The sequence below is a fragment of the Aricia agestis genome, chromosome 5 (assembly GCF_905147365.1).
Source record: "Aricia agestis chromosome 5, ilAriAges1.1, whole genome shotgun sequence".
Lineage (NCBI taxonomy): Eukaryota > Metazoa > Arthropoda > Insecta > Lepidoptera > Lycaenidae > Aricia > Aricia agestis.
Window position 1 is genome coordinate 20,409,108 of NC_056410.1, and position 12,561 is coordinate 20,421,668.

General features: G+C 34.6%; 1 protein-coding gene across 4 annotated transcripts in view; it reads right to left on the minus strand.

Moving 5' to 3' along the window:
• Positions 1 to 3,173: 3,173 nt before the first annotated feature.
• LOC121726822 (myc box-dependent-interacting protein 1) overlaps positions 3,174 to 12,561 on the minus strand; it is a 42,300-nt gene continuing 32,912 nt past the window's right edge. Inside the window, exons 6-10 of one of the 4 annotated variants that reach the window (XM_042114377.1) lie at positions 9,376 to 9,505; positions 7,916 to 8,158; positions 6,853 to 7,017; positions 4,907 to 5,049; positions 3,174 to 4,264 (exon numbers count right to left, since the gene is read on the minus strand). In XM_042114377.1, coding sequence (XP_041970311.1) covers positions 4,184 to 4,264; positions 4,907 to 5,049; positions 6,853 to 7,017; positions 7,916 to 8,158; positions 9,376 to 9,505 — 762 coding nt within the window. In that variant the 3' untranslated portion in view covers positions 3,174 to 4,183. The remainder of the gene's footprint in view (positions 4,265 to 4,906; positions 5,050 to 6,852; positions 7,018 to 7,915; positions 8,159 to 9,375; positions 9,506 to 12,561) is intronic. The other 3 variants (XM_042114379.1, XM_042114378.1, XM_042114380.1) reach the window with 3 other exon arrangements.

A 12,561-nucleotide genomic window follows, 5' to 3' on the forward strand; every position in this document is an offset into this window, starting at 1 on the left:
CTGAAATATTATATCTGCAAAGAAGATGATTAAATTAAGTACATTAAAATGGTATTAATTATCGTGTTAAGAAGTTATTATATATAGCAAGATGCGAATTTAACTTCATAAGGTCAATGTACTTAGCTAAACAATTATAAATCGATAACTTACCGAAGTTGTTTTGTAGCGGGCACCGGAATGCGACTTTTTTTTAATTGTTTGACTTTAAATAGCGGATTACAGAAATATACGGATAAATTTTAAACATATATATTACAATATTACTCTCTGCAAAGTTCTAACTGAATCTAACACCTAATTATTCATCTATTTTTATGATTTTGTAGAAAAAATTCGCCGAGCAGAAATCAGCTGTATTCGGTAAACAAACAATATGTCAAATATGACATTGACAGCCAACAGTAGTTTTTTTTTCATAATATGGCGCTCCGCTTTTTAACCATGGCCAGTGTCAAGTAAAATATAGCGGGAAAAAAAATTTCATGAAAAGTTTACAAAATTTAAATTAGTTTTTCAGGATGATCGTGAAGTCGAAAGTCTAGTAAAAGTTTAAAAAAAGTAGTCAGTAAAGTCAACGAGTCAAGTCAGTTGTTTTAGTAAAGTGGTAGACCCTTTACTAACTTTCTATGGAGTTTTGGAGGGAACACAAATGGCACGTTTCTTGAAGTTGTATCACTTGCCCACACTTTTGCACGATATCGAATATTTAATGGTTAATATTCTACCAACATTACACATTAAAACCTGAAATAACACATTATGTGTTTTCACATAAACACAGTGTCGATATGAAGATTGCGCGTGTAAGCTCACCTTAATGTCGTGTATACTCACTGACAGCGACCACATAACCCAATAGACGCCTAATGTTTTGATTTCTCTCGGTCTCTACCAAATCAAAATACTGTGGCCGGTCCGCCATTTTATGTTCCGGTTCTCCGAGGTAAATAAACTGTCAAAGTGTCGTATTATAGGGATGTCGAAATTGAAAGAAAATATCGATATATCGATACATCGATACTTGAAAAAATATCAATATCGGTCTCGATATATCGCGAAAAAAATAGGCACTTGAAATGTTCGCAAAATACCTACTCAGTTGTATACATACTTTAATAATAATAATAATTGATGGTAAAATTAAAATAAACTGTAAACACTTCGTGCGCGAGTACAACTAGTATTTGTCCGATTTTTTGGTAATTTTTGCCCGATATCAATAATGGCAACTTAAATAATAATTAATAAACTTAAAATAAATAAAATAGTTTAATTAAAATAAAGAAGGCTCCTATATAAAAAAAAACCATATTTGCCTATTTTGTCTCTATGTACTATAATACATAGAGGCAAAATAGGCAAAAATGATATTTTGCTCACTTATAACATGTTAGTTTATCGATTTCCTCGACAAATATCAACCGAGTGTCCCATCACTATAGACCGCCATGTTTAGTTCTTGGCAATATGGCGCCGGCCACACGTCTTTGTAGATATGTCGCCTCATCTGTCCTTATTCATTGATACGTACACATATTTTTACACACAGATGAAACCAATTTCGGTTTCGTTTGACAGCTCGAGATTGTTGCTCTATTCCGCTAGGTATATTAACTGTATGGTCCCTGGTAAATGCTACTGTCCTTCTCACACATAAGATTTCTTTCGCCTCAAGTTTTCAATTCAATCCTCAACTCAAGTTATAAATTACTGTCTCAACTCTCAACATACGATTTCGCGCCTTGCAAGTTTCAATGTTTAGTTTTATGATTTATCTTATTTAACACTGCCAAGCTATAATTAAATATTGTACTTAGCTCGACAAGGCTTTAAATGAACGTGGGTGCCATTGACGGGAGCGCTGCTGGTAAAGGAAAACTGTCAAACACATGTCAAAAATGACGTTTTTGTATGATAGGTCATAGAAGCAAGAAACTTAGAAAACACGATAGAAGCGTTTAGTTCCTTTTCTCGCCACGTTCATATAAAGCCCTGTCGAACTGGAGTGAACAAGACTTGTCAATATTCTGCGCACCTAGGATTCGGAGGTTAGGGTTAGGGAGCGAGCTGCTTATTATTTGTAAATAGTAGGAGTCGAGTCGCGTAATGCAGCATTATCAGGACAAATACCTAGAAACTAAAGGGGACGAAATAAAAAATCATGTTTTGTGAGAAATATTTATTTGTAGTCGTAAAAACTGTACAAATCTTAACAGACTTATATATTATCATCTATTATGGACCTTCACATGGCACTGCTTATTACAAAAACCATCAAACATGTTATGAAAAAAAAAATTCTATATACACGGTGTAGCCATACAAAAAATCAATAAATATAAATTAAAAATTTGTATGTAAATAATGTTTATTGTAGGTAGGTTTAAAAATTAACATGTTTGAAAGGTTTTTGTTCACCACTATTGTTCGATTTTCGATCACACCATACATTTATTTCGATCTAAAAGTGAGCTTGGAAAGGAAGAATATGTTACGAATGGGTCGATTGCTTACGTCTACCGAGTGTATATGTTAAAATGATTATGTTTATTATACATTTTACAATTATACATCCAAAGCACCGTTTTTGACACATTAACGCAATCTTTATAGTCACTTCCAGTACGACCATATACCTAAATGGTTCCGAAATTCCTCGTTTTTCATATTATATTTAATATTTCCTTTGAAAAACGAAGAATGCCCAAGAATTATTGGTTTAGGTGTACACAATTTTTTATAGTTCTATTTGGAAATAGCGTTCGTATTCAACATTAACAAACCTCTTAGTAAAAATTTAAGCATTTCATATTAATACATTAGTTAAACAAAATAATTAACCTAAAATGTGTTTACAAATGTTTACATATAATGTTAAGTATGTAATAACAACTTAGGGTCAACAAAAATCCACTTATTTACACTAGAAGATAAATAAACAGACAGTACACACGGGTATATTTCCATTATATTATTTGAATATTTCAAATAGACAAAACGACTCAAAAATCAAAATGCAGTCACACTATAAATGATGAAATGCAATCATTTCTCAGTTAAAAGTTTTATCATGACTATAATAAACATTTTAGTTATATTTTTTTGCGATATTTATTTTCTCATCACGTTGCATTATATTATTTATCCTTAAAATATTAATTTTAAATATAATAATATGGTAGCCGCTATATATTTTTTTCAATATAATATAAGACCTGTTTAATACTGACAACTCAACTTTTTTAATACTGGCAACCCAAACAATAATATGTCAAGTTTATTACAGTCATGATTTAGTCGGCTTGAATTAAAGATTATTTTGATCTCCAGTATCTATTCATTTCATAACTTTATATTAAGGACACTTCCCATTTACATTATTTAACAATTACGACTGAGCAATAATAATTAGAACATCGTTATAATATTTTATCAAAATTTCTTTCAAAAATATACAACACGTAAAAAGATATGTGATTTTTAAAAATACCTACAATTCACGATTACGATTTAGTGTATCGCGATACGTTTTATTTACAGATTCAGTGTTGCCTTCGAAAAAAAATATTTAAATAAAGTAAACGGTAAGACAGATTATAATTCGTTGTAATATAATAAATAATATATATCTATCAACTCTCAACAACTAAGCACTAGAAACTGAAAACAATTCGGAGTGAATCTACACGATGAAAACATCTGGGCGAGAATCGATTGACTAAAGATGCCCAGATGTCGCCACAATGCTGCGTTTGGCGGGAAAGCGATCAATCAAAGTGCGACAGCTTTTGACAGTCACAACTGTCAGTTTCTCTGTCAAAATCATCGCCATTTTCTTTAAATTCGCAACAAGATAAAATGGCGTCGGGTGGTCACTGGTCATGCTTTTTCGCTCACACGCATCACATCATATTATTCGCTCGTACGTAATATAAAGTGTGAGTGAGAAAACATGGGAACCAGTTGCTATTTCATTTCTCAACCTTTCTAGATTGGGTCTGAGACAAATATATCGTATTTTTGTCTCAGTTCCGCATAAAACCGAGTCGCCAAACGTTCACTCCTGAGTCCTAATCGAGAGTTTGAGGGTTTTGCGCGGGTAAAGCCCTGAAACTCGAGCCCTCTGTTCGGTCAGCATCGCTGTCTCAACTGACGGAGGGGTGCAGAGAGGGATGGTCGCTCAGATGGGACGCGTGAAGTTGGCGGGGAACATGCCTTTCTCGTTCGTCGATTCCTTGATGCCCATCAGCCAGCCTTCCTCCTGTAACGGGCAGTTAACACGCGTTGTTATAAGTATAATAGAAATCTCACCACTAGCCGTACCATTGACAGGAGTGAAAAAATCACGTTTGTAGTATAAGAGATAATTTTTTTTTTAAATTCTGGTTAAATACATTTACAAAACATAATATACACTCGGCTATTGATTACACGTGCCGTGATTTGTCATCTTCTCGAGTGTTAATATTTATATTATGTATTTAGACCGGGCTGTACATCCAAGTCCCAACCTTCATACAGCCAAAAGCGTCTAGCCCCACTGTGCCTTCAGCAGGCACAGTCTAAGGGTCTGGTCACACTGTTCTATGAAAAATCTACGCCATGGACTGTAACACAATTATTATGACTTTTTATTTCTACATACATTGTTATTATTAAATGAAACTCCCCCTGCCGTTTGGTTTTCATCAGCCATTTTGAGACCCAAACAATCGAACAAGAATGCCGCGTCCCGCTCTAACGACATCATTTCACGTTTGTTACAGTAGGACGCGGCATTCTCGTTTGATTTTTTGAGTCTTAAAACGGTTTCTTGGCACGGCCCCTGGCCCTGACTTTACAGTGACAACCTCTAGGACTACACCAATATACAGTAACAAATCAAAAAACAACGTCACATCACCTGTTCATCGGGATCGTCGTACTCGACGACGCGGATGACGTCGCCCACGTCGAAGCTCAGCTCGTCGCTGTCCTCGCGCGTGTAGCGGTACGTCGCGCGCACGCGGTACAGCGTGCCCGCGGGCAGGCCGGCGAGCGTCGCGCCTGGAATATAATACACTCTTAACCGACTTACCAAATAGGAGACGGTTCTACTTAATAATATTATAAACTAGATAACGCCCGCAACTCCGTTGCACCAAAACTGGTTTATCGCGCCGGAACTGTACGTTTTTCCGGGACAAAAAGTATCTCCATACCAGATTTCAAAAATAGGTCCAGCCTTTGGCACGTGAAGAGGTAACAGACAGACACACTTTCGCATTATAATATTAGTATGGATTCTTTTAACTGACTTCCAAAATAGGAGATTCTACATCCATACTAATAATTAGGGCCCGGAAAAATATGTATTAAAAAGCGTGACTTTTTGGGAATTGCGGATGTCATCTTTTGTATATTAGTGATATTATATTCGACAGTATATTATATTATTATAATCCCTCAATTTCTTTCATCCTTTAAAGGTGAACACTTTTATCCTCATCCCCTAGAGTAACTAACTACCTCAAATCGTTTCATTCCTCTAAGAGGTATTCCACTTTTAATCCCCTTAGCTCTTTAAAGAATTTAGGAAAACTTTAATCTACTTAGCCCCTTTAGGCAATAACAACTTTCGCCATCATGTTATGCCGTTAAGCTTAAATTTTCTTAGCTTTTTCGTGGATTTTAAAAAAGCCTATGAGTGGCGGTAATAGCTTATCAAGCTAGCACTAAAACGTAACTTCTCATTTATTAGCAAATTGTCCTTTTGCTTATTTGAAGTTTTACCCACCCCATTTTGTACCCCTGTCTCTTATATGGAAAATTATTGTAATAATGTATTTAAATACAATTTTAGTGCATTTCCGTTCGTATGTTATTGTTATCATTTCACAATGATACATGCAAAGCTAGCGATCTAAGGCGGTGAAAGCCACACAAAAACCATTTACATGAATATGTACAATATCTCCGGTCTGAAAACAAATATAAATATAATACAAAATATACAATATCTATACATACATAATATAAAGATAATAATTTTGTCATACCACTCATATACTCCTTGCTAGTAAGCAGTAAGCATTTTTTCTGATGTTTTAGTTTATTATTTTTTTATTAAAAATTAAGTAAGTACTGAATTATTTAACTGACCAATAAATATTATCATTGTTTAGCCTTTGAGTATACTCTATACATGCAATTATCGATAATTTAATTTTATGCCCAAAAGAAGGAATAATATAAAGGATTTTCAGATTCCAGATTTCATATTCGTTATTATAATTAATAATTTTTAAATTATTAAATGATCATACATAACACAATTACATCGCATCTTGTAAGAATTATCTCTTGTTTAATTTTTAGTACTGATATGGACTGTGTAAAATATCATGTCATTTTGATTAGAACACATGAAATACATTAATTAACACAAAACATGATTGAGAGTGACACAAAAATTTACGTTACATTATCAAGTTCTAAATCTACACAATCTTGCATTATTTTATTTTTACAACATTTTGTATTTTTTAATGTAACATATTCTAGCTACTAATATTAATTTGTAATTCAATTTATGAAATCACAAATTATAATCTGCGATTTTTTTATATAAAACATAAAACATACTTAAATACACATATAAAAACAATAAAAAAGGATATTTAATGTAATTTCGTCAATATTGAAACCTGAGCAATAATATAAATATCACGAGATCGTTGTTTTTGTCACAAAACTACTTTAAAAAAAACTCAAAAAACAATGGTATATTTATACATAATTTATGTTTATTTATATTTTTGGTCAGGCTACACAATACACTATTACCCCTAAAACAATGTGCACACTTACCCACGGGTATATCATACACTTCATCTTTTTGAACTTGGTTATCTGTCTCTTTCTGCGCGTCCTTTTCTTTTTCGCTTCCCTTCTCTTTCTCTACCGCGCTCTGATTGTCGACCAACTCTTTCTTCTCAACGTTATTGTTGGCTCTCTCCGGTGTGACGGGGGTCCCTGAGGGAATTTGGTGCTATTGGACCAGAGACTACACTAGCTTATACTACACTAGCCAAACCGTGGACTTTACATTTTGTCAGCGGAATTTATTATTCAGTCAGCGGAGTTTACAATTCAGTCAGCGGAATTTATTATCTTGTCAGTCAAATTTACAATTCGGTCAGCAAAATTTAGAATTTTGCAAGCGGAATTAACCATTCGGTGGAAATGTACATATGTGTGTGTACAGGGAAAAGTTATACTTATATGCATAGTAATTATATCCACCAGTTGGTGCAAGATAAGTGAGTATGTGAGAATAGGGTTGCCACTCCCTTAAACTACATTGAAGTTTTGCATTTAAAAAATTGTTGGTTGGATAAGTGATGTATTTCTAAATTCAGTTTTTACATTAGTAATGCTATAGCAGAATACAAGTGAGTACATTACAGGAAAACGTTGCAACGAGCAATTTAGTACATAAAGTAAATTCAACTTGGCATGCTAACTTGACTATACACAGGGTTGCCAATCGTAAGAGGTATTTCATGTGAAACCTCCAACCAAAAATTAATATGGAAGAATTTTTCACGACTAACAACCCTACACACAAACCTTTAAAAACCTTCCAGGGATGCCATGCAGATAATGGAGAGGAAATCTACCTTATCTCTACTAAAACCATGAACTAGTCTTATACCGTTGACAACCCTAATCGTAGGGTTGTCAAACACAAATACTGGAGGATGTATCACTAAACCAGAAGGGCGATTCACGACTTCCGTTCAACACAGATTCGGAAAGTTTACCGCGCGGTCATTGGTCAATGCCTAGCGCGGCGAGCTTTTTTTGGATGTCACGCACTGAAGTTTTCGAATGCGTGACTGAGGGCTCTGATATTTCTCCGAACACTAACCTGCTGGTACATCATACGTATCGTCCTTGGCTTCTCCGTTGTGTCGTTGCGGCGAGCGCGGCGGCGGCGTCGCTTCGCCGCTGTCAGTACCGTTATCCGCAGCCGCAGTGCCGTTGGCTGCAGTTTCAGTACCGTTGGCAGCAGTTGCTGTGCCGTTAGCGGCCGTTGCGTTGTCGTTGGCTGCAGTCGCGTTGTCGGCAGCGCTGTCGGGCGACGGCGGCGCGGACGGCAAGTCGCCGTTGGCTGCACGCGCATGCACACACACACACGGATGCGGTCAGCTGGTCACACTTATGTGCTCTCATGATAGAAGTCTCATTGTGATCGATTATATACCTATTTATGTATTAACTCTTAATCCATTGAAAATGTATACCAAACTGTAGTCAGTTGGCTATATTGTTCTTCTAAAATATATGTACAGTAACGTATTTACGTTATTATTATTAAAATCTCGATGAACGAGAGTTTAGGCAGTTAGTAGTTCCTATATTATGTATTACCAACTATGTATTAGGCCATTTCTTGTAGGTATAACTATAAACATGAGAGCACATAAGTCGTCCAAGACATTACATAGAGCAACAACTCGATGATTTTAGGTATTAAATTATGTTTAACTAGATACAACATTTGGACTACTGTTATTCTTATAATGTTGATTGTTATCAATGACGTCCACTATCACGTTAAACATACAGATGCGCATAATATAGCTAGGAAAACTTTATATATAAACTAAAAAAAATACTATTTAATTATGTATATAACACATCGGAGGGATCACCCCATATTTTGATAAATTTTTGTTTAGTTTTTAATAGTTTTAATAGCTTTATTAGCGCTGGGTTATAGTCAAAACGACAGTAAGAAATGAGGCGTAAGTAACAAAACAACAGTCACTCCGTTAACATTAAGACGTAAAAGTATGTAGTCAAAACCGTGAAAGAAGTCACAAATAAATCTAGTTCCCTGGCGCGTAAAAAAGGTTTTGACTATAAAAAAATCATAAATATGAGACTTATGACATTTCTAACATAAAAATGTAAATAAACTTTGCCAGTTTGCTTGACAAAAGCCAGCGGTAGACAACAATTACCATTATCACACTGGTATACAAATCGGAATTCGGAATACACTCACGACTGTCAAATCTCAAAACTGTCAATTCCCACACTGTCATTATCAAAAAATTAATAAAGTTTGAGTATTTTTTTTCCTTTTGTCAATGCTTTTCGTAATTTGAAGTTTAACAAAATAGCTTTCAAAAAAATAATTGAGTAATTCTTCAGTCCAATCCGTAAACAATGTAGTGCCAGCTTGGCGTATAATGGCGTATAAAAATGGCGTAAAATGTCATTATGACAGTTGACAGATGACAGTTGGGCATGTTACAATTTCAAAATTTACCAGCCGCTTCCGTCAAGCACGTTGACAAAGCGCATTTGATTTAGACTCACGTTGCACGGTAGAGTTGCCGTTGTGCGGCGCGATTTCAGCCTTGACGTTGTTGGCGATGGGCTTCTTGTACGAGCCGCGCTGGCACTCCGTAGCCAGCTTATCTGTAATCGCTTCCAGTTCCGCGTACACCTGGAATATTAATAAATTATGGGTCATCAAACAAATATGCTAAAACACAAATTTTCATTAAAAAATTACTTTTAGAATTGTCCTTAACGTTATTGGTCAAATCAAGCACTGACCCGACTATAGGGACCCCGCGTTAGAAACTAACGGGGTTTTTTATGGAGGTCAGGCCATTTAGCCGAAACTTTTTCGTATTCGCTTCGTTATAGAATCGCCGATCAAAATGTATGGAATTGACATAAGACGAGTCGAACGTCAACGTCATATAAACGAACGCTTATGTCAATTTCATACATTTTCATCGGAGGTTCTATAACGAAGCGAAAACGAAAAGATTTTGGCTTACCCCCCAGGAATGGCATAGGATAGGTGTTGGTTTAACTGGTCTATTCAACTAGATGGCTGCGACACATTCTATAAACGTACTTTACACGACTTATAGCAAGTACGCTATTCAATTTTTTATTTTTAAATTCAGCCAAGAACTTGGCTAGTAGGACGATAACTGCTTCTGTTGAGCAGTTTGGTCATAATGATATGACATCTAATGACAGCTTGGAATATGTTCCAAATAAAAATAATTTAAATTAGACTATAAGACAACAGAGGATGTCTCTAGCACTGTAGATCTAATTCAAAATAGTAAACTTAGTTCACTTACGCTGGTGCATCAAAATATACAAGGAATGTCAAATAAGGAACTAGAAATTGATTTATTTTTAAATAACAATAATGTAGATATTTTATGTATTACTGAACATTGGTTCAAGAAAAATGAAATAATGTTAAATTATAGTATGCACCAGCTGGCAAGTTCTTTCTGCAGAGAAAAAGCCATAAGAGGTGGTTCACTCATACTAATTAACAAGAATTTAAAATATAAAGAACGTAAGGACTTAGTGAGCCTCTCTACAGAACGAACAACTGAAATAGCCTGCGTAGAGGTGGGAAACTTTATTATTATATGTGTATACAGGCCTCCACTAGGATTATATGATATATTTGAAAAGGACATGGAGATTTTATTAACAAAAATAAGTGCATCTAACAAACACATTTTACTTTGTGGTGATTTTAATATAAATATTTTAGACAATAATTCAACCACTGTTAGATTCACTTCTTTGTTAAGATCATATAATTTGACAAATTTGTTTTATGAACCCACAAGGATCAGTGGCAACTCTGCTACATGCATTGATAATATTTTTACCAATATAGACTCCTTAAAGAAAGAAGTCTTAAACATACTAAGCTCTGATCACTGTGGACAACGAGCTATTTTCCCCATGAACAAGAATTTCAAAAAAGTATGTAAAAACAAAAGTACTTGTATTCCAATTAATGATAAACGTATTGAGAAGTTTAGGGGTGAAATTATATCTAAGATTGGAAATTTAGAATATCATAGTAGTCCAGATATGACATTTGGTAATCTTTTCAAATTAATTAAAAACCATTTTGATACTACCTTCACCTCTAAGACAGTTGGAAAAAACAATAAGAGTAAATTTAGTGAATGGGCTACACCAGGTATTATGAAAAGCAGATTAAAACTGTATGACCTTTATAATGAAAGGACTATAAATCAAAGTGAACACTTTATAAACTATGTAAGATTATATTCAAAAATATTTAAACAAGTCTGCAGGGCTGCCAAATCTATTCACATTAGAAATAAAATTAAGAATTCAAAAAATAAAGTAAAGACAACGTGGCAAATAATAGCAAGTGAAACTGGAAGAGTCGCCAGTCACAACTCAGATTTTAAATTAAATATAGATAACAAAAATATAACTTCCGACAATGATGTTGCGACTGCTTTTGAGAAATTTTTCGCTGACATTCCAGTTTCAATTACAAGTAACCTAAAGGACTCTCCTGATGATGCTATATTGTTACTTAAAGAAAATGTAAATGAATGTGATATCGACTTTAGATTTAAAGAAGTAGGTCCTGAAGACATTTTAAAAACTTTCAATTTACTAAATATTAAGAACACTACTGATTTGTGGGGCCTATCAATGAAAGTTATTAAATCTATAATCGATGTTATCGCGCCCTACTTAGCGACTATATTTAATGATTGTATAAAAAGTGGCGTATTTCCTGATTTAATGAAACACAGTAAAGTTTTACCTCTTTTTAAATCTGGTAGTAAGTTGGACCCGTCTAATTTCCGACCTATATCTATTTTACCGACATTGAGTAAAATTTATGAAAAGATAATACTGAATCAATTACTAACGCACTTTAATATAAATAATATTTTACATAATAAACAATTTGGATTTACAAAGGGACGATCTACTACAGACGCAGGCGTTGAATTGATCAGTAGTATTTTTAATGCCTGGGAGACGTCGCAGGATGCTCTAGGAGTTTTTTGCGATCTCTCAAAGGCCTTTGATTGCGTGCAACACAAAACATTGGTCAGGAAACTCTGTCACTATGGCATAAAAGGCACAGCACTCGCCCTCCTAAAATCGTACTTGTCAAATAGAACTCAGAGGGTTGAGATAAATGGTAAAAAATCTGCTGGTGCAAAAATTGAAATGGGGGTCCCACAGGGGTCTATATTAGGACCCTTCCTGTTTCTTATTTATATAAATGACCTGCCATTCTTAATTAAAGATAAACATGGGATAGTATTATTTGCTGATGATACATCTCTTACATTCAATATCAAACGGCTTAATGCGTGTTATGACGAAGTAAATAATGCTCTCTCAAAGATTGTACATTGGTTTAGTGTTAATAATCTTTTACTTAATAGTAAAAAAACAAAATGTATTAAATTCAAATTGCCCAATGTAAGGCAAACGGAAACCAATGTGCTTTTAAATGGTGATGTTATGGAGCTAGTGGATACAGCTGTATTTTTAGGTATTACACTAGACTCCAAGCTTCAGTGGGGCCCTCATATTGCTGGGTTGGCCGACAGACTCAGTTCAGCAGCATATGCAGTAAGTAAGATTAGACAATTTTCAGATGAAACAACAGCACGTCTAGTGTATTTTAGTTACTTTCATAGTATTATGTCCTACGGCATTTTGCTG